This window comes from Pseudophryne corroboree, chromosome 1 (assembly GCF_028390025.1).
Source record: "Pseudophryne corroboree isolate aPseCor3 chromosome 1, aPseCor3.hap2, whole genome shotgun sequence".
Taxonomy (NCBI): domain Eukaryota; kingdom Metazoa; phylum Chordata; class Amphibia; order Anura; family Myobatrachidae; genus Pseudophryne; species Pseudophryne corroboree.
Window position 1 is genome coordinate 310791873 of NC_086444.1, and position 22305 is coordinate 310814177.

At 47.0% G+C, this 22305-nt stretch overlaps 1 protein-coding gene and 1 pseudogene across 3 annotated transcripts in view; one reads left to right on the forward strand and one right to left on the reverse strand.

Moving 5' to 3' along the window:
* The window catches only part of GTF2H3 (general transcription factor IIH subunit 3), an 89653-nt gene that overhangs the window by 25023 nt on the left and 42325 nt on the right, over window positions 1–22305 (reverse strand). For all 3 annotated transcript variants that reach the window (XM_063964488.1, XM_063964487.1, XM_063964489.1), the window contains exons 4-9: window positions 21588–21748; window positions 21313–21378; window positions 11375–11404; window positions 11263–11291; window positions 11105–11179; window positions 8804–8857 (exon numbers count right to left, since the gene is read on the reverse strand). In XM_063964488.1, coding sequence (XP_063820558.1) covers window positions 8804–8857; window positions 11105–11179; window positions 11263–11291; window positions 11375–11404; window positions 21313–21378; window positions 21588–21748 — 415 coding nt within the window. The remainder of the gene's footprint in view (window positions 1–8803; window positions 8858–11104; window positions 11180–11262; window positions 11292–11374; window positions 11405–21312; window positions 21379–21587; window positions 21749–22305) is intronic.
* On the forward strand, window positions 10193–10311 carry LOC134940311 (5S ribosomal RNA; annotated as a pseudogene).

Consider the following 22305-nt stretch of genomic DNA (forward strand, 5'->3'; position numbering starts at 1 on the left):
GGGCAGCCGCCCAAGATGAGCCCACCGTCCTTGTGGAATGGGCTTTTATTGATTTAGGCTGCGGTAATCCTACCGCAGAATGCGCCAGCTGAATAGTGCTACAAATCCAGCGCGCAATAGACTGCTTAGAAGCAGGAGCACCCAGCTTGTTGGGTGCCATCAGGATAAACAGCGAGTCAGTTTTCCTGACTCCAGCCGTCCTGGAAAAATAAAATTTTCAGGGCCCTGACTACGTCCAGCAACTTGGAATCCTCCAAGTCCCCAGTAGCCGCAGGCACCACAATAGGTTGGTTCAAGTGAAAACCTGAGACCACCTTCGGGAGAAACTGAAGACGAGTCCTCAATTCTGCCCTATCCATATGGAAAATCAGATAAGGGCTTTTACATGACAAAGCCGCCAATTCTGACACACGCCTGGCCAAGGCCAAGGCCAACAGCATGACCACTTTCCACGCGAGATACTTTAGCTCCATGGTTTTAAGTGGCTCAACCCATGCGACTTTAGGAAATCCAACACCACGTTGGGATCCAAAAAGTGTCACAGGAGGCACAAAAGGAGGCTGAATATGTAGGACTCCTTTAACCAAAGTCTGAACTTCAGGCAGTGAAGCCAGTTCTTTCTGGAAGAAAATCGACAGAGCCGAAATCTGGACCTTGATGGACCCCAATTTGAGGCCCAAACGTCACCCCTGCTTGCAGGAAGTGCAGGAATCGACATAGTTGAAATTCCTCCGTCGGGGCCTTCATGGCCTCCCACCAAGCAACAAATTTTCGCCAAACGCGGCGATAATGTCTTGCGGTGACATCCTTCCTGGCTATGATCAGGGTAGGGATGACTTCCTTCGGAATACCCTTTTCCTTTAGGATCCGGTGTTCTACCGCCATGCCGTCAAACGCAGCCACGGTAAGTCTTGGAACAGACAGGGTCCCTGCTGCAGCAGGTCTTGTCTGAGCGGCAGAGGCCAAGGGTCCTCTGCCAGCATCTCTTGAAGTTCCGGGTACCAAGCTCTTCATGGCCAATCCGGAACCCCGAGTATGGTTTTCACTCCTCGCCTTCTTATTATTCTCAGTACCTTGGGTATGAGAGGTAGAGGAGGAGACACATAAACCGACTGGTACACCCACGGTGTCACTAGAAGCGTCCCCAGCGATCGCCTGAGGGTCCCTTGACCTGGCGCAATATCTTTTCAACTTCTTGTTGAGGCGGGACGCCATCATGTCCACCCGTGGTCATTCCCAACGGTTTACCCGCATTTGGAAAACTTCTGGATGAAGTCCCCATTCTCCTGGGTGTAGGTCGCCCATCGGAGAATCCTTGTGGCTTCTGCCATCGCCATCCTGCTTCTTGTGCCGCCCTGTCTGTTTACATGGCCGACCGCCGTAATGTCGTCTGATTGGATCAGTACCGGCTGGTTCTGAAGCAGGGGCCTTGCTTGGCTTAGGGCATTGTAAATGGCCCTTAGCTGCAGAATATTTATGTGAAGCGAAATCTCCTTGGAAATTTCTTCCCTGTGTGACTGCACCCCAGCCCCGAAGGCCGGCATCCGTGGTCACCAGGACCCAGTCCTGTATTCCGAATCTGCGGCCCTCTAGTAGATGAGCCCTCTGCAGCCACCACAGCAGCGACACCCTGTTTCTTGCTGACAGGGTTATCCGCTGTTGTATCTGTAGATGGGACCCGGACCATTAGTCCCACAGGTCCCACTGGAACGTCCTTGCGTGGAGTCTTCCGAATGGAATTATGCTTCGTACGAAGCTACCAGTTTTCCCAGGACTCGTGTGCATTGATGTACCGACACCTGTCCTGGTTTTAGGATGTCTCTGACTAGAGATGACAACTCCTCGGCTTTTTCCACTGGAAGAAACACTCTTTTCTGGTCTGCGTTCAGAAACATTCCCAGGAACAGAAGACGTGTCGTCGGGACCAGCTGTGACTTTGGAATATTGAGAATCCAGTCGTGCTGTTGTAGCACTTCCCGAGAGAGTGCTACCCCTACTACCAACTGTTCTTTGGACCTCGCCTTTATCAGGAGATCGTCCAAGTACGGGATAATAAAAACTTCCTTCTTGCGAAGGAGTATCGTCACTTCGGCCATTACCTAGGTAAAGACCTTCGGTGCCGTGGACAACTCCAACGGCCGCGTCTGGAACTGATAGTGACAGTCCTGTACCACATATCTGAGGTACTCCTGGTGAGGGGGGTAAATGGGGACATGCAGGTACGCATCCTTGATGTCCAGGGAGACCCTGTGATCCCCCTCGTCCAGGCTCGTAATAACCGCCCTGAGCGATTCCATCTTGAACTTGAATCTTCTGATATAAAAGTTCAAGTATTTTAATTTCAAGATGGGTCTCACCGAACCGTTTCGGTACCACAACCACTGTGGAATAGTAACCCCTTCCTTGCTGAAGGAGGGGCACCTTGACAATCACTTGTTGTGATTATAGTGTTGAATATCCACCAACACCGTCTCCCTGGCAGAGGGAGGTGCCGGTAAGGCAGATTTTAGGAAACGGCGGGGGGAAGAACGTCTCGAACTCCAGCCTGTACCCCTGAGATACTACTTGAAGGACCCAGGGATCCATGTGAGAGAGCCCACTGTCCACTGAAATATCTGAGACGGGCCCCCACCGTACCCGGGTCCGCCTGAGCAGCCCCAGCACCATGCTGTGGACCTACCGGACGCAGGGAGGACTTCTGCTCTTGGGAACTAGCTGTGTGTTGCAGCTTTTTCCTCTACCTTTGCCTCTCGGCAGAAAGGATGAGCCTCTAGCCCTCTTGCTTTTCTGGGGCCGAAAGGACTGTACTTGATGATACGGTGCTTTCTTTTGTTGTGGGGTAGCCTGTGGCAAAAAAATCGATTTCCCAGCAGTAGCTGTGGAAACGAGGTCTGAAAAACTATCCCCAAACAGTTTTACCCCCTTATAGGGCAACTTCCATGTGCCGATTCGAGTCGGCATCGCCTGACCATTGCCAAGTCCATAACCCCCGTCTGGCGGCAATGGACCTAGCGCTTATTTTTGATGCCAGCCGGCAAATATCCCTCTGTGCATCACGCATGTATAAGACCACGTCTTTTATATGCTCTATTTTCAGCAAAATATTGTCCCTATCCATAGTTATTTTCCGACAGGGAATCTGACTACGCAGCGGGAGCACTGCACATCCATGCCGAAGCAACGGCTGGTCGCAATATAATGCCCTAGTGTGTGACCATATCTTATAGGGTAACCTCCTGCTTTCTATCAGCAGGTTCCTTCAGGGCGGCCGTATCCGGAGACGGTAGTGCCACCTTTTCTGATAAGCGTGTAAGCGCTGTATCTACCCTATGGGGTGTTTCCCCGCGTGACCTATCCTCTGGCGGGAAAGGGTACGTTGCCAATAACCGTTGTAAAAATTATCAATTTCTTACCGGGGGAAGACCACTCTTCCTCACACACCTCATTTAATTTCTCAGATGCAGGAAAAACTACTAATAGTTTTCTCTCACCAAACACAATACCCTTTTATGTGGTACCTGGGGTATAATCATAAATGTGTAATACATTTTTCATTGCCTCAATCCTGTAACGGGTGGACCTATTTGGAGGGTACACCAGTCTCATCGATGTCGACACTGGAGTCAGTATCCGTGTCGACATCTGTGTCTGTTATCTGAGGTAGCGGGCATTTTAGAGCCCCCCATGACATTTGAGACGCTGGAACAGGCACAAGCTGAGTAGCCGGTTGTTCCGTGTCGTCGACCTTTTATGTAAGGAGTTGACACTTTCACGTAATCCTTCCATAAGTTCAACCACACCGGTGTCGACCCCGCAGGGGGTGACAACATATTTACAGGCATTCGCTCCGCATCCACCTCATTATCCTCCACATACCTGTCGACACAGCCGTACCGACACACAGCACACACACAGGGAATGCTCTGATAGAGGACAGGACCCCACAAAGCCCTTTGGGGAGACAGAGGGAGAGTATGCCAGCACACACCAGGGCGCTATATATCACAGGGATAGCACCTATAAAAAAGTGTTTTCCCTTATAGCTGCATATATATTGTATACTGCGCCTAAATTGTGCCCCCCCCTCTCTTTTTAACCCTTTCTGTAGTGTATTAACTGCAGGGGAGAGCCAGGGAGCTTCCCTCCAACGGAGCTGTGAGGGAAAAATGGCGCCAGTGTGCTGAAGTAGATCGCTCCGCCCCTTTTTCGCTGACTTTTCTCCCGCATTTTTATGGATTCTGGCAGGGGTTAATGTACATCCATATAGCCCTGGGGGTTATATGTGATGTATTTTTGCCAGCCAAGGTGTTAATATTGCTGCTCAGGGCGCCCCCCCCCCCAGCGCCCTGCACCCATCAGTGACCGCAGTGTGAGGTGTGCATGAGGAGCAATGGCGCACAGCTGCAGTGCTGTGCGCTACCTTGATGAAGACTGATGTCTTCTGCCGCCGATTTTCCGGACCTCTTCTTGCTTCTGGCTCTGTAAGGGGGCCGGCGGCGCGGCTCTGGGACCGGACTCCGAGGCTGGGCCTGTGTTCGATCCCTCTGGAGCTAATGGTGTCCAGTAGCCTAAGAAGCCCAAGCTGGCTGCAAGCAGGCAGGTTCGCTTCTTCTCCCCTTAGTCCCTCGATGCAGTGAGCCTGTTGCCAGCAGGTCTCATTGGAAATAAAAAACCTAAAACTAACTTTTATCTAAGAAGCTCAGGAGAGCCCCCTAGATTGCACCCTGCTCGGTCGGGCACAAAAATCTAACTGAGGCTTGGAGGAGGGTCATAGGGGGAGGAGCCAGTGCACACCAGGTAGTCCTAAAGCTTTCTTTTTGTGCCCAGTCTCCTGCGGAGCCGCTATTCCCCATGGTCCTTACGGAGTTCCCAGCATCCACTAGGACGTCAGAGAAACATTTTTCATTGCCTCAATCATATAACGAGTGGCCCTATTGGACATTACATTAGTCTCTTCGTCGTCGACACTGGTATCAGTATCCGTGTCGACATCTGTGTCTGCCATCTGAGGTAGCGGGCGTTTTAGAGCCCCTGATGACTTTTGAGACGTCTGGGCAGGCACGGGCTGAGAAGCCGGCTGCCCCGCATTTGGCATGTCGTCAAATTTTTTATGTAAGGAGTCGACACTTTCGCGTAATTCCTTCCACAAGTCCATCCACTCCGGTGTCTGCCCCGCAGGGGGTGACAACACATTTATAGGCACCTGCTCCTCCTCCACATAAGTCTCCTCATCAAACATGTCGACACAGCCGTACCGACACACCACACACACACAGGGAATGCTCTGACAGAAGACAGGACCCCACCAAGCCATTTGGGGAGACAGAGAGAGAGTATGCCAGCACACACCAGAGCGCTATATAAATCAGGGATTAACTAAATTATATCCCCTTATAGCTGCTATATGTATATTGCGCCTAAATTTAGTGCCCCCCTTCTCTTTTTTACCCTTTTCTGTAGTGTAGACTGCAGGGGAGAGCCAGGGAGCTTCCTTCCAGCGGAGCTGTGAGGGAGAAATGGCGCCAGTGTGCTGAGGGAGATAGCTCCGCCCCTTTTTCGGCGGACTTTTCTCCCGCTTTTTTATGGATTCTGGCAGGGGTATTTATCACATATATAGCCTCTGGGGCTATATATTGTGATATATTTGCCAGCCAAGGTGTATTTATTGCTTCTCAGGGCGCCCCCCCCCCCCAGCGCCCTGCACCCTCAGTGACCGGAGTGTGAAGTGTGTATGAGGAGCAATGGCGCACAGCTGCAGTGCTGTGCGCTACCTTGGTGAAGACTGATGTCTTCTGCCGCCGATTTTCCGGATTCTTCTTGCTTCTGGGTCTGTAAGGGGGCCGGCGGCGCGGCTCCGGGACCGAACACCAATGGCCGGTTCCATGCGGTCGATCCCTCTGGAGCTAATGGTGTCCAGTAGCCTAAGAAGCCCAAGCTACCACCAGTTAGGTAGGTTCGCTTCTTCTCCCCTTAGTCCCTCGCTGCAGTGAGTCTGTTGCCAGCAGATCTCACTGTAAAATAAAAAACCTAAAATATACTTTCTCTCTAGGAGCTCAGGAGAGCCCCTAGTGTGCATCCAGCTCAGCCGGGCACAGGATTCTAACTGAAGTCTATAGGAGGGACATAGTGGGAGGAGCCAGTGCACACCAGGTAGTCCTAAATCTTTCTTAGCTGTGCCCAGTCTCCTGCGGAGCTGCTATTCCCCATGGTCCTTACGGAGTCCCCAGCATCCACTAGGACGTCAGAGAAATATATATTTTACCAGCGGACGGGATACCGGCTGTCAATATCCAGTATGAGAGAGCTAAGATTCCCCTTGAGGGATTGCTGCGCTTGCCACGATCCGGGTTCGGTGGCTCGCTGCACTCGCCACAGGATCTATTCCCACTCTATGGGTGTCGTGGACACCCACGAGTGGGAATAGCCCTGGTGCGCCGGTATTCCGGCCGTCGGCATTGTCGGCTGTCAGGATTCCGGCATCAGTATCCTCCCCGCCGGGATCCAGACAGCCGGTAAATTAACCGCATCCTGGACAGGAAGGAGAAACTGTCCAATATAGTAGGGTGAACGAGCTAGGAGCAAGTATAAATGTAGGGGTGTAGTCAAAAGAAGATCAAGCTTAGTTCAAGAGAGGAAGGAAAGAGTAGACTAAAAAGACAGTAGGAAGAGGGAGAGAAGTAAGCACAGTCACAAAGGACAGGAATGGTCGCGTTATAGCACATGTATATAGAAGACGAAATCGCAAGGAACTGGACTACTGTGTTGTTCTGGAGACTGGTAATATATTCCATGTTAGAAACAAATCAAACCTTATTTAACAGCTCTGGACAGGATGGATGATCAGGGGTGATTCTCCAGAAAGTAAACATAAAGTCCTATGCATCACACGCATTTATTTATTTTTTCCTTTTAAACTGGTCTCTTAAGACATTGTTGTTATATGAAAACTTAATTGCTTAGTAGCAATGCCTTACCCTATAACTTAAGACCCACAAAATCTTGGTATTTTGGAGAAGTATGTTTTTTGAATTTGTATAGCTGTCCAGTTGAACCCAAGCTGCACTAGCAATGTGGACAATCAATTTATTAGTAGATTTAGAGCCCTGGCAGACTGGGTCACATAGATACAGGTTAGCGGGGGGTGGGGGTGGGGGGGTGAGAGAGAGATTGAGGGCTGACACCAGTGCCGTAACTAGACATTTTAGCGTTGTGTGCAAGAAACAGCATTGGCGCCCCCACACCAACACCACCACCAAATATAAAACAGGACCAATACGCGCTGTAGGCGCGTGCCAAAAAGATAGGGGCGTGGCTTTATGAAGAAGGGGCGTGGCCACATAGCTCCCTTTTACACAGAATGGCAGGCAGAGCTCCCTTTTACACAGTACGGTAGGTAGAGTCCCCTTTTACACATTACGGCAGGCAGAGTCCCCTTTTACACATTACGGCAGGCAGAGTCCCCTTTTACACATTACGGCAGGAAGAGTGCCCCTTTTACACAGTATGGCAGGTGGAGTCCCATTTTACACATTACGGCAGGCAGAGTCCCCCTTTACACATTAGGTAGGTAAAGTCCCCCTTTTACACATTATGGCAGCAGAGTCCCCATTTTTACACATTAGGCAGCAGAGTCCCCCTTTGTTACATATTACAGCAACAGAGCCCCCTTTTTTCTACACATTAGGCATGGAGAGTGTGTGTGTGTGTGTGTGTGTGTATGTGTGTGTGTCTCAGACAGGGAGAGAGAAAGTGAGTGAGTGTGTGTGTCTCATGTCACCTGTGGGGGCAATCCGGCATCCTAGGCCTGCCATGCGCAGACACTCATATACAAGGGCTCCCAGTCCCTCTTCATTGCTGAGGCGGGTCTCACAGACGGAATTACCAGAGGCAGCGGCAGCCCATATACGGGAGCCAGCAGCTGCAGTAGCGCTCCCTCTCCATTGCAGAGGCAGGTCGCACAGGCGGAATTACCGCATGGGGGGCTGTGTCCGCCTGCAGCACCGCTCCCTGTCCCTTACAGAGGCGACGGCGGGAGAAAGGCACCGGCGGCCAGCGGAACTTTCACTACTACCTCACTGAATAAAACGGCCGTATGTGGGGGGGTGCTGCCAGATGGTGTGCCTTCAGTGCAGTTGCGCTGTGGGTAAGGCACCATCAGCACACACCTAGTTACGGCCCTGGCTGACACCAAGCCAAAGTAACTATAATATAATTTAGGACCATGGCCTGCTGACATGGAGGAAATCTCTACTGGGTCACATGGTGACATTACTGAGATTTCCTATGACAATGCATTATTACTCAAGTGCACTGAACTTACAGTAGCCCAGATTTATCAAGCCTTGGACAGTGATAAATAGCATGGTGATGAAGTACCAACCAATCAGCTCGTAACTGTCATTTTTCAAACACAGCCTGTTACATGTCAGTTAGGAGCTGATTGGCTTGTACTTATCACTGTGCTATTTATCACTTTCCAAGGCTTGATAAATGGGGGCCAGTGTTCAGTGCTGAACACTATTTATCTATAATGTGGAGCCAGGATTCAGACAAAGATTTCTGGTCACATTGTGCATGCAATGGCTGTCATTGACAGCTACAATCACCCTTGGGGACAATTTTTGGTATGGGACTTCAATATTTGAGGTTTATAAAGACAATTTTCAAAGTAGGTGACAGATATACTGATAATTTCAAAGAAGATACTTTATGCTAACTTCTGTATTATAAGCACGGTAAATGATATGTCAGTATGCTAGTCAGATAGCTCACTTAGACCTAATACTTGGCAGAAATATGGTACCTGCTGCAGAAGTCCTGAATCTGAGTCCAGTACACAGGCATCAATGAGAATGTTCTGGTGAATAACATAAATAGAAAGAAAAAGAGTTACTTCAACTGGCTTTCTATAGAAGGTGATTGGGAGTATGTTTTATACCATGGTTCCAAATAGTTGACAGTCAATAGGTCGACAGGCTCAAAAGGTCAACAATGAGATGATCGACATGGACATAGGTTGACAGGGACAAAATGTCAACATGCAAGTAATCGACACACTGCTTTCCTGCGCCGCATCCCACATTCACTGAACTTTTCTGATTACTGGATCCGCACAGAACCCTGACCGATATCGGACTCTATTATCCTGTGACCACAGATCTGCATTTTGACGAATTGGCACTTCATCCCACATCAACCACGCGGCTATTCGTCCCCTGGATTCACAGTACTGCTACACGGCACCTGATTCCCATAAAGACATCGACACGGGTAATATCTGTTTCCAGGTTTACCCGTGTGATTATACTGTCTTTTTTTCTATGCAATACATATTAATTTTCTAGTAGCCTGTATTTAAACCTATTTATTTTCTAAGGTTTACCCGTGCTACTATAGTCTCTTATTTCTTGCATGCAATTTATACCGTTTTTAGTAGCCTGTATTTATCTAGATCTATTTATTATTAACGGTGGCTCTATCAATTTTCTGAATGATCTATCTTTGTCTTAGTATCAAAACCATTAAAGCTCTTAAAGAAATATCCCTTTTCAGTAGCTGTATTTACTTAGATTTTTTTGACTGTGGATTCATTAATTTATTTAATTCAATTTAATTATCCATCATTGATTCATTCTCATAGCCATTAATTCAGACTCGGCTATGTATTCAATCCAGGTCCAAATAGTATTTGAGACCAGCATTAATTGATGTTTGGTGTTTTTTTCATATTTAACTATACTTCAGTGATCTATCTTTTGTGGATATCCATTTCGCAATAGCGGTGTATTTATATCAACTAATTTAAGGTTATTTTGACTCCTTTGGAGATATTATCTACTATTAGTATCAACATTGTGATACCATTTGCAGAGCCTTCTCCTTTGCTTCCCCCCCCCCCCTTTTTTCAACGTGGCTATCACTCAGTGGTTTACAGGTGATTATACTCACTATCCGGTATTTACACCCGATACCATTATACATTGAGCAACCATAATCACTGAGAACGACTTTCTCATTGAGAATTTCTTTTTCTGACTATCGCTACAATTTCGGGACTCTCACCATTGATTCAGGGGCTCACCCCTGTCTAACATTGGCAGCAGATCCCCCTTCTCACTATACCCCCTCCCCGTTACCTTCTTCTTCATTTCATGAACTCTCATCGGTGATTCCAGTAGCACCTTTAATAATTCTCTACTATCATACCACACTGGTAACGCCCGAATCCTTCCGATCTTGGAAGCTAAGCAGTGTTGGGCCAAGTTAGTACTCGAGTGGGAGACTCTTGAGGAATACTGGGTTTAGTAGAATATTTGGGTGGCCAGGCTCAGTGTCTAACACCGACAGCAGATTCATCTTTTCTTTATTCAATCAGTTTTCTAATCTCTATTCTGACGCCAGTTACAAGCAATACAGCCGATCTGATTATTAATCAAAATTATTGAGGCGCCAAGTGTCTAGCTCTATTTTAAGATTGTACAGCCCAGGCAGTCGTTTGAGACCTATTTTCGGATTTACCATACATTTGAAAGATTTATGCTACCCAGGCAGCTTGGAATCATTATCTGACATTAACATCAGCATTACCGGTTCCAGTGTTTATTCATTTACCTTTTTTTCTCTACCTGCACATTCAACTACTATGTGTTTTATGTTCATTATCAATAAATATTGAATTTTAATCTATTTCTTTGATACTTTCATAATTACACAAGAGTGCGCCCACAAAAGAGTCTTCTTTTCTCCTTTTGTCTAACAAATAGGTTGACACTTGTAAAACAATTTTAGGGTAAAGGTTAGGCACTTGGGGGAGAGCTAGAGTTAGGCTGCTGGAGGGGACGGTTAGGGTCACGCACTTGGTGAAGGGTTAGGATTAGTCTGCGGAAAAGGAGGGTTAGGCACAAGGCAGAGGATTAGGGTTAAGGCAATACAACAACATGTGTCTACCTTTATTGTGTTGACAATTTGCATGTCGACCTTTTGATAGTGTTGACTTATTGACCGTCTTCCATCTGGTGTCGACCTATTGACTATCTATACACCGTCTATTTTTTAATCCACATCTGACAGATTTATAAAACACCCAACATTCAAAATAAAATACCTGTTTTTGTGCTGCAAATATGACGTTCATGAAATTCATATACTGTAAGGCACTGTCTTCTGCTGCTTTAATGACCTAAAGCAAAACCAGCAAGTGTCAAGGGAAAATAGAGACAAAACAATTTACCGGAAACCTATACAAACAAAACACATTCTTACCAATATCCTGGATTTCACTTCCTGCCCAGCTGGTGAAAAATAAATGGGAGATTACATTTGTAGAAAGACTAAATGGCAAAACCAGTAACAGTTGTGCATAATCCATAAATACCTTTAGTTTCTTTGTTTATCCTATTAATATCTGGAATATTTATGATAAGAAAATGGTTTACTAAATTATAAACAAAATTTCTATACGTATAGGTCCATGCATAATTTTTATTAAGTTGTCCTGCAACGTACACAAGTACAGCCACAGAGCAGTAGCAGTAACTCTGTTAGTATATAGCCAGAGTAAGGAATATGGGATTTTATTACTTTTGTCAAATGTTTTTCTCAGAGTCTGAGAATACAGGAACATTGGAGTATATCTTGGGACTTTAAATATCCCTCCTCCCCCTCTTCACATCAACAGGTCGCAGGGAGTTCGGAATTTTTTTTAATAAAGCCCTAAGAACAGGATTAGGAGAACAGAGCAAAAAATAGAGAAAAGAGAGAACAAGGTTCTACAATAACAGGAACAAAATCCTCAAGATGGAGAACAGTGGAGGGGCGTGGCCTGGCAGGAGAAGAGAAGACGTGCTTTCATTACACTCCTCTCTCCTGGTTTTATAATTATCAATAAAGCTCCCCCCTGGGCCGTCCCAATTCACCTCCGGAGGCTCCCCAGTACACCCACAGCCTACTGTGCCCGGCAGTGTCCGCCGCGGAGCCGGGGAGCTGTTTTTACGGCTCCCGCAGGTTGCGGCCTAGGACCTCCAGAAGCCGGGGACTCGCGTACTCCCGGCGCCCGCGTTTTGAGCTCCACGGCGGAGCCGCGGCGCCGGAAAGAGCTGCGGACCCCCCCGAAGCCCCTGGATCCCTCCAGATTACTCCACTGACCCCCAGGGAGGACACCCTGTGAGGCAACGAGCTGTGGGGACCCCTGATAGTGCAGGAGAGCCGGGAGGCACACATGCTGAGAGAAGTGCGGTGGCCATCTTGGTTTTTTATAAAGGGAGCTGCTGCAGCTGTAGAAATCACTGAGATAAGCATCCCCAGCCGGCCTGCTCTCCTAGGTGACAACTGCTGATGTCCTAATTCTCTTCTACCTGCTGATCCCTGGACCCTGCGACAGAGAAGCCACTGGGGTGAAACATACCACTTTCATTCATCTCTATCTCACAGCATCTATTGAATAGAGCTGCTGGACCCGAAGTGTGTACCTGACCTCCCGATCCCCTCTCCCGGCTGGGAACCTTTAATCTGGGCCCCACAAGACGCAGGATGGAGATTACCCTCTGCCTCGCCATGTGTGTTATCGCTCTTCTGATGTAGCGCAGACCATCTGCCCGCCACCACCCGTGTCTTTTATGCTTACCTAAATCTTCGCTATATTCTGCGAGAGCCTGAGCTTCTTTATTTTTATCTTCATCCCGTCTGCGGAGCCTCACCCCTCTGGAATGCCTTCTAGAAAGGTCAAAGGGGTGCTGCCCCCGAGAGTATCTTTCCCGCCTCAGAAGTCGACATCTGCCGCCTCTTCTCTACGGAAGTCCCCGGCTGCCGCCTCTCCGCAAGCTGCCCCCAGCGGCCCTATCTCATCGCCGGGGTTTGACCCTGATTCTGATGCACCTCTCACAGTTAAAACGCTGTACCAGGCCCTCTCAACATTCAAATCTGAGTTGACGCAGGACCTCACCGCAGCCCTTCGGGAGGTTAAGACGGAGCTGCACGCTATAGGAGACCGTACGGACCATCTAGAGAGGAAAGTAGAGGAATTGGTCTCGTCTCATAACGACCTCATAACGGCTCACGACCAGCAGCAAAGTGACCTTGAGGCGTTTAAACTCAAGATTGCGGATATAGAGGACAGATCCCGGCGGAACAATATTAAGATCCGAGGCATCCCCGACTCCGTGCAGAACTCCGAGTTGGAAAACTACGCTACTGTCTTGTTCCAGAAGCTTCTACCTAAAGCTGACACTAGAGAGCTGCTTATTGATCGGATCCATAGACTGCCTAAACCACGCTCAGTTGCCCCCTCGCTCCCGAGAGATACACTCCTGAGAGTGCATTTCTTCACAATCAAAGAAAACATCCTGAGGGCAGCCAGAGAGGCGGGCGACTCCGACTCGGATGTCCTTGGCGGTCTACAACTGTTCCCGGACTTCTCCGCCCTAACCTTGGCCAAGCGACGAGCATTCCTTCCCGTCACGTTGGCACTTCGCGATCAAGACATCACGTACAGATGGGGTTTTCCAGTGAAGCTTATCATCTCGTACGAAAACAAGTCTTACACAGTGACTTCATTGGAGACGGGAGTCAAATTATTGGCGGAGTGGGATATCTCTGTTACACTACCTCCTGGATCCAAGAAACAGCCCACCGTTCGCTCAGAATGGGTCACCGCATGACATTGATACACCCAGCTTGGGTTTTCAAGTTGAACTGTTTCTGATACCGTTACTACAGAATTGACTTCGCCATTGTTCTTGATAAGGTCACGTGAGTTGTCCTATGTGCTCTTGTGATAATGGCGTACCAGCCTTTCATCTTATATCGTGTATCTGTTTTTTCTTTCTTATTTCTCATGTGCTCTCATGTGTATTGTAGGTATGCATATTTACCTCTGCTTACTCTTGTTTTTGTTTTTCTCTGTTCAGTTTCATGGGTGGTGGCGCTAGGCCACATGTTCCCCCCTGGTAATATACTACTGCACTTTTTTACCTCCCTTGCAGTGGTTATGCCGACCCGATATACTGGGTCGTTTTGGTTTTTTTCTTCCCCCCCCACCTCTCCGTACCCCCCCTCCAATCCCCCACCCCCAGTTTTATGATGTAGGTACTCGCTGCTCGAGACAATTCTATCTAGCTAGGCGTCAAGACCCTTCGCCTTTCACAACGTACATTAGCTTGTTCCGATGGTTCGGGTATTATCAATGAATGTTAAGGGGCTGAATTCCCCTAATAAACGTAGGCTAGCTCTGGGTTATTTTACTAAGAATAAAGCTGATATTGTTGCCCTGCAGGAGACACACTTTTCATATGTTGCACCCCCTATTTTCAAAGATCGCAGATTCCCTCTAGGTTATTTCGCCAACGGCCCTTTTAAGAGGAACGGTGTGGCCATATTGTTTAGAGACTCCATCTCCTTCACTCTACACTCCCAGATAGCGGATAAAAACGGCCGGTATCTTATACTGAGCGGCCTTTTAAACGAAAAACCGGTAACTCTGGTCTCGGCATATGCCCCAAACTCACACCAAGTTGCCTTTATCCGAAAGTTATGTGTAATTATTCATAAGATTCGTAAGGGCTCCCTTTTGCTCATGGGGGATTTTAACTTAGTCCTCGACCCTAAGCTGGACAGGTCTCCCAGGACCTCTTCCCCCACTTCAGTCTCCCCCAACGCCCCTTCCTTAGCCTTTCGTAATCTCTTGGCTGAATTTGATCTCTACGACATATGGCGAGTGCAAAACCCCACAGGAAGGGAGTACACTTATTATTCCTCAGTCCACAACTCTTACTCCCGTATTGATTTTATATTTTCGGACAAATGGACCCTCCAGTTCGCCAAATCTTTAGATATTCTCCCTATAACTTGGTCAGACCATGCCCCGCTGATTCTTAAATGGAGTGTAGCTAACCAACACTGTCCCCCCTGTCCTTGGAGACTCTCTCCCCATTTGCTGTCTAACCCAGTTTCAAAAAAAATTATAGCCGACAGTATTTCATCCTATTTGGAGTTTAATTCTCCTTCAGACACGTCCACCCTGAACTTCTGGTGCGCACTTAAAGCTGTTACCCGGGGAGCAGCGATTCAGGCAGGAGCACAGCTCAAGAAACTGAATCTACAACGCCAGGCCGATTTGGAACTCAAACTGAAGGACTTAGAGGACAAAAATCAAGCTAGACCTACGAAATCTTTACAGAAGCAGCTAGTAGATATTAGGTCCCAACTTCAGACATTGCTAATGGCGCGCACCCAGGCTTCATTAAATAGGATACGTCAGAAGTTTTACCTAGCGGGGAACAGGCCGGGGAAAATGCTCGCCCGGAAGCTTAGGGCTCAGCAAGCTCGGAATAGAATCAAGCTCATTATATCCCCCACAGGCACCAACATTTCTAACCCGAGGGAGATAGCGAATCAGTTTGCCAACTTCTACTCCCATCTCTATAACCTCTCGGCAGATCCTGACACCCCACAACCTACTCCTTCCTCTATCAACTCCTTCTTAGCGGATTTAAACCTCCCAAATATTTCAGACGATCAATTAGCATTGCTGAATGCCCCATGGTCCTTATCAGAAACCCTCCAAGTGATCAAATCCCTCCCCCAGGGTAAGGCACCGGGCCCGGATGGCTTTATTAATGACTTTTATGTTTCGTTCCAGGACCTTCTAGCTCGCTCCTTAGTGGCGGTCTACACCGATATTACCTCGCAGGGCACCCTCCCTCAGGAGATGCTCGAGGCGCGTATTGTCACGATCCCTAAACCGGGCAAAGATGTGACCTCTTGCCAAAATTATCGTCCCATTGCGTTACTGAATGGGGATATTAAAATATACGCTAAATTAATAGCCTCTCGGCTGAACGCCCTCCTCCCCTCCCTGATACATCCGGACCAAGTTGGTTTTATCCCGGGAAGACAGGCGTCCGATAATACACGCCGGGTCTTTAATCTTGTTGATTCCCTAACCCCCGAGCAAGGTCTCCTTCTGCTATCTTTGGATGCAGAGAAGGCCTTTGATCGTTTAAACTGGCCTTATATGCGAGAAGTCCTAGTCAAATTCGGCCTGCGCGATCGCATCCTCTCCTCGATATTAGCCCTGTATAGCTCCCCGACGGCCCGGGTATTTAGTAATGGTTTTTTATCTCGCCCTTTTCCAATCTATAATGGCACCCGCCAGGGCTGCCCCCTCTCCCCTCTCATATTCGTACTAGCCATTGAACCGCTGGCAGCTAGGCTACGAGCGGACCCACAGTTCCCTGGACTACGATTAGGCACCACGTCGCATAAACTATGTCTGTTCGCAGACGATGTTCTCCTATTCGTAACAGACCCAGCCACAACTCTCCCCCATCTGCATACTGTTATAGATAGCTACTCTGCAGCAGTGTACTATAAACTAAATGCCTCTAAGACGGATGCTCTGCCCATTAACCTCTCTAACTCCATGCCCTCATTACGCACTAAGTATCCGTATAACTGGAAAACATCCTCGATACGATACCTAGGTATTCTTATTCCCCCATCTACTGCCTCTGTATTTGACGTCAATCTCCCTCCTCTGCTGTCCTCCCTCCAGATGTTCACTAAATCATGGCTCAACTATGAAGTTTCTTGGTTGGGCCGTCTGGCCGCCTTTAAAATGTCGCTGCTCCCTAAGTTAATGTTCTTGTTCCGAACTATCCCTTTTATCTTCCCTAAAAAGTACCTAGATAAGGCCACTACAATCCTCACTAACTATATATGGTCTTCGCGCCCGCCTAAACTTTCTCGCGCGAGGATGTCTCTACCAAGGAGAGCCGGTGGCCTAGATATGCCCAATTTATCACTGTACCAAGAGGCCTCACTTCTTGCCCAGATTAAAGAATTCTACAAAGATATATGTCCGAAGTGGACGTGTCTGGAGGAGGCAGCCTGCCCCCGTTTTCCCTTGAAGGATCTTTTTTGGATCCCTAGGCCCCTTCGCCCACAGTGCTTAAATATCCTCCCCTCTACCCGAGCCACACTCCAGATTTGGGACAAACTGACTGCGGCCATATCCCCTTCCTATCATAATCTCTCTCTGATTTCACTACGAACGGTAGCCGCTCTAGTCCCTAATCTTGGCCTGGCGGGCTGGAGGTCCAGAGGGGTGGAGGTCCTGGGAGACTTGTTTAATGGGTCCGTATTCGCCTCTTTTTCTGATATCCAGAGACGCTTCTCCCTACCAGACACTGAGAGGCTTCGATATTATCAAATACAGCACTGGTGGACTAGCCTCCACCTCTCCCCCTCCCTACCATCACATGGTATTTTGCAAGTCACAGGCCGATTTTCTAACGCTACTTCCAGAGGGGAGATTTCCTTCTGGTATAAAACATTACTCTCACTACTCCCCGTTTCTAAATCTAGAGCCCAAGTTAGGTGGGAGGCGGATGTGGGATGTGTTCTCCAAGATTCTCAATGGCAACACATTTTTACGTCATCCTTCACTATGTCCAAATGCCTGAATCACTCCGAAATGCACGTTAAGCTACTCCACAGACTGTATCTCACACCGGAAAGGCTACATACGATATGGCCGGCATGTTCGAAGTTTTGTTGGCGCCTATGCGGAGAGGTTGGCCACCTCTTCCATATTTTTTGGTCTTGCCCCCATATCCAAGGGTACTGGACAGAAGTATTTAGCCTTATCAACAAAGTTCTGAACCTCGACCTCTCCCCCTCCCCGCTTATAGCTCTATTGAATATATACCCGCGAAGCACGGGGGTACACCTGCATTATGTCCTAGGCCACATTTGCCTCGCTGCACGTGCGGCTTTAGCCCAAAACTGGAAACAACCCACACCACCTCCAATGCTAAAGGTGATACACAAAATACAGCTGCACTTCTTGATGGAGACTGAACACATCCCATACTCCTTCACTGCCAAATCTCCATTTGTGCGCTGGATGCCTTGGCATCTATTTACCACGGAGGGTGAGGGTGCTGCATCGATACTACGTCCCCGAACCCCTACACAATCACCCCCCAGCACATCGGCTGATGTGGCCCCCTCCCCCCCCCCCCTAAAACAGTAAGGACCTCCTATCTGTGTTATATTTACTTTGAGCCCATTGCCGCCCTGTCACCTCCATTAATTATTTTCTGTTTGCCTTACAATGTATTGATGTGATCGACTTTGAATTGTTTGCACATGTCTGTTAAAGCGCTTTCTTACGTGCGTGCGTATGTACCTACTTCCCCCCTCCCTTCCTTTTTCCTTTTTGTACCCCTGTTTTGCAATGCAAAAAAAAAAATTTCAATAAAAACTATTGATGATAAAAAAAAAAAAAAAAAAAAGATGGAGAACAGTGGAAAGCAAGAAACAAAAGCAACAAGTACAAAAGGGTAAATGGTGGGCATCCAGTATCCCATGTTGGACTCAAGAGAAAAGGATTTATTCTAAGTATATAAGAATCCCATTTTCTCTTTAATCCATGGGAGACATTGGAGATTGCTTCCAAGGGAGGGGCAGTTCTTTTTATCTTTTTTTAGTATTCGCTGAAGCACTACTACCAGGGGGAACAGGTAAAACAGGTGGAAATCCAAGGTACCATCAATAACGTCTTTATATCCCTTGACTTTGAAAAAAAATGCTCCACCTTGTGGTACAACCAATATACCATCATGTCAACAGCTTTCTGATCCCAACTGTCTACTATCTACTGGAAGGTTAGCAGCCAATCGGAAAACTGGCATCGATTTGGAAAAATGATTTCCATCGAGCCGGGAACATTGATGGTTGCTAACTATCAGTTTCCAGCTTCCAATCCCCTACCATGGGATGACTGGAACATTTTCCTTCACCCATGATCAGGCTTTCTCTCATGGCGACGGCACTCTTGGTGCCTCCCTGTCTGACTCGTCCGATGGATATTCCTTGTAAGAACAGGGATTCTCCGACTAGTTCGCTCGGAGTTCTACCACATTTTTCATAACGTCTGACAGGACCCTATAAACGACACTGAAAGTAGACAGCCACCCAGACTGATTTTGCTCTCTGTTGACGTTCACAAGAAGCAGAGGTTGTCCTCTGAAAAATCAGACTCCTCACTTTACCTGAGGGACTAAGGAGTGAAGCCTAGGACCGTTTGTCTGGGAGCATTAATAAGGAGATAGTCTTTCCCTTGTGACCAGGGAAATAATATTGTCCAGTTCAGGACCTTTCCAGTAAAGGGTTGGGACTACAAAGTCTTTATAGCCACCTCCCATTCAGTAAACCAGCCACCGCACATCACTTGTGCATCTTACAGATATTTGGAGGACTAATAAATGCTCCAGCAAAATTAACAAATCTAAATCTGCCAGTTTACAAATTCTCTGCTATTTGCTCCAACCACCTCTTTAGTGCCTAACTAACACAAGTTAAAGCTGTATAAAGGAGGCACTGCCACCATATAACCTAACTTAAGGATGGACTCAAATTTCCTATTTGTGCTATCCTTTAAGGTAGCGGTGATCGGCATTGGAATGGTAGTGGTCTTAAGGGCCCAATACACTAGTACGATTTTACACGATTTCATACAGTTCCGATATATCCGTCTGATATATTGTATGAAATTGTGTACAATCATTTGTGTTTTAGATCGTATCCAATCTGATGTGCGTACCCGTGGCTGTCGGATAGGATCCCCTAGGTCATTGGTGCTGCACTAATGATATATCGGAATTGGATGGAATCGGATGAAAAAAGTGCGTTTTTTGTGCATGTGATATATCGCATGCGATGTATCACAGGGAAGTTTGACTGGCATTCTCAGGACACTCCCAGCCCCCGTAGCCTCTATCCAGCCCATCAGATATATCTCATGGTACAGTTGTATGCCGTACGATATACCACATGCGATGTATAGTGGCTTCATCAATCGCATGCGATATATCTTATGCAAAAATAGCACAAAAGTACCAAATCGTATTGAACCACTCCCGGGAAGGTCCCAGGGGCGTTCAAAGGTAATTACATCCGACTTCAGCCTGAGACATATCGTTGTAGTGTATGGGGCTCTTTAGATAAACAACCTATGGGAGCATCGACCTTTGGCAGATTCTTATTCATCATATCATCACTAGGGAGACAGTAACCTGCGGATGACCTGAAATCTATGACCACGATTGGTCCATGCTGCACATTAAAATGCATTTTAACAAAAAGGAAGGAAACAGTCTTCTTCTTGTAAATAAGGAAGTCGTCAGGAACTGTACTGAATATTTACTGTCCGCCAGACAGCTTGAACAAAATCTTCTACTTCAAGCTTCTTGTTGGGAGTCCTCATCAGAGAACTCCATGTCAGAGACTTCAGTCACATCTCCTTCCACCTGATAGTATGAGTTTTCCTATGGGGCAGATGTATTAAGCTTGGAGAAGTGATAGAGCAGTGATAAGTGCAGGGTGATAACGCACCAGCCAATCTCCTCCAATATGTAAATCGACAGTTTGGAGCTGGTTCGTTATCACCTTGCACTTATCATTGCTTTATCACTTCTCCAGGCTTAATTCATCTGCCCCAATGTCTGATCCTTCCCTAGACTGAAAAGCCATCAGACCCTCACGTTCCACTGTATAGACTTGGTGGCGGATTCCATAATCATTTGCAAGAAAAACATCACCTATAGCCCATACACTAATTTTCTGCAGAGGAAAGGGCAGAAGGAAGAGAATAAGCTGCTGCTGTTGTGTCTTTTGAAAAGCTTGCCAGTGTGGGAAGCCGGTTCATTCCACATCAAGGAGGAGGTGCTAGATGGGAATGGCACATATACATGATATGAGCAGGTAGGTGGGGATACTGACTGCCATACCATCTTGACCTTCTCTAGGCATCCACCAGCCGCAGTGATAGTGTGGTTGTCAGTTGGAGTATGGAAGATAAAAATAAACTAAAAACAATAAATACATAAAAAAAAAAAAAAAAGCGTATGCTTGTAACAACCACAAAAACTGAAGGCCCAGCAGCTTAACCGAGGTATAGAGGAGAGCTTGAACTTTTGGAGGCAGATTTAAGTGCCCAGGCTTCTGTACGTCATCGCTATACCCCAGTGTGCCCCCTTATTAGATCATTATTATTCAGGCAGTTATATACAGCAACACTGTAAAAGCAGATGTATGAAACAACAACAATCTGATGGGCATGAGAAAATAACTTTAGTTTAATAAAACATTTCATACATATTTGCACATTATTAGTGGCTGATAAACTTGTATTTTAAGTTAACTAATTGATTCTGCTTTATATAGTTAATACAAATAAAAAATGAAGAGTCCGTGTCTGAATATATTATCACAAGTCTATTATTCTAGGTTAATGACCGCTTAAAAGGATACAGCACAGAGCTTTTGCTAGAGATCCTGCCAAGACAGTGTCCGTCCGCTGTCCTTTCATTTCCCCAGCTGTAAAGACAGGTGATATTTCTAAATCCACAACATATTTTTCAATATAAAAATGGATGCTGGAATGAGTTTATTCATCAAATCTACTGAATTCGTATAATTTACAAATATTTTTATAAACCATTTTTTAAAGAAGATAATTATGTTGCTTAACACTCAAACATCAAATTACTTTAATACCAGATTACCAGCATTTACATCATCCTTACATCTAGTCATGAGGTCTTTGATGTCATCAGCGATCAGGTCATTGGCAGCTGTCAGTAATTCATATTTGCCATCTTTGCTGCCAGATGCATTGGCTTCAAGAACAGAGGATTCTCCAGACAAGTCCCCACAACTCCACTGCTTGCCTGGGAAAAGGAGGCGGCTGGAAAGCAAAATGCTGCGTTTACAATCACAATGCAATCGCCATACTGAAAACTACAGTATATGCAGCCTGTAGAACATAAAAAAAATAAGAATTTACTTACCGATAATTCTATTTCTCGTAGTCCGTAGTGGATGCTGGGGACTCCGTAAGGACCATGGGGAATAGCGGCTCCGCAGGAGACTGGGCACAAAAGTAAAAGCTTTTAGGTCACCTGGTGTGCACTGGCTCCTCCCCCTATGACCCTCCTCCAAGCCTCAGTTAGGATACTGTGCCCGGACGAGCGTACACAATAAGGAAGGATTTTGAATCCCGGGTAAGACTCATACCAGCCACACCAATCACACCATATAACTTGTGATCTAAACCCAGTTAACAGCATGATAACAGAGGAGCCTCTAGAAAAGATGGCTCACTACAGCAATAACCCGATTTTTTGGTAACAATAACTATGTACCAGTATTGCAGACAATCCGCACTTGGGATGGGCGCCCAGCATCCACTACGGACTACGAGAAATAGAATTATCGGTAAGTAAATTCTTATTTTCTCTGACG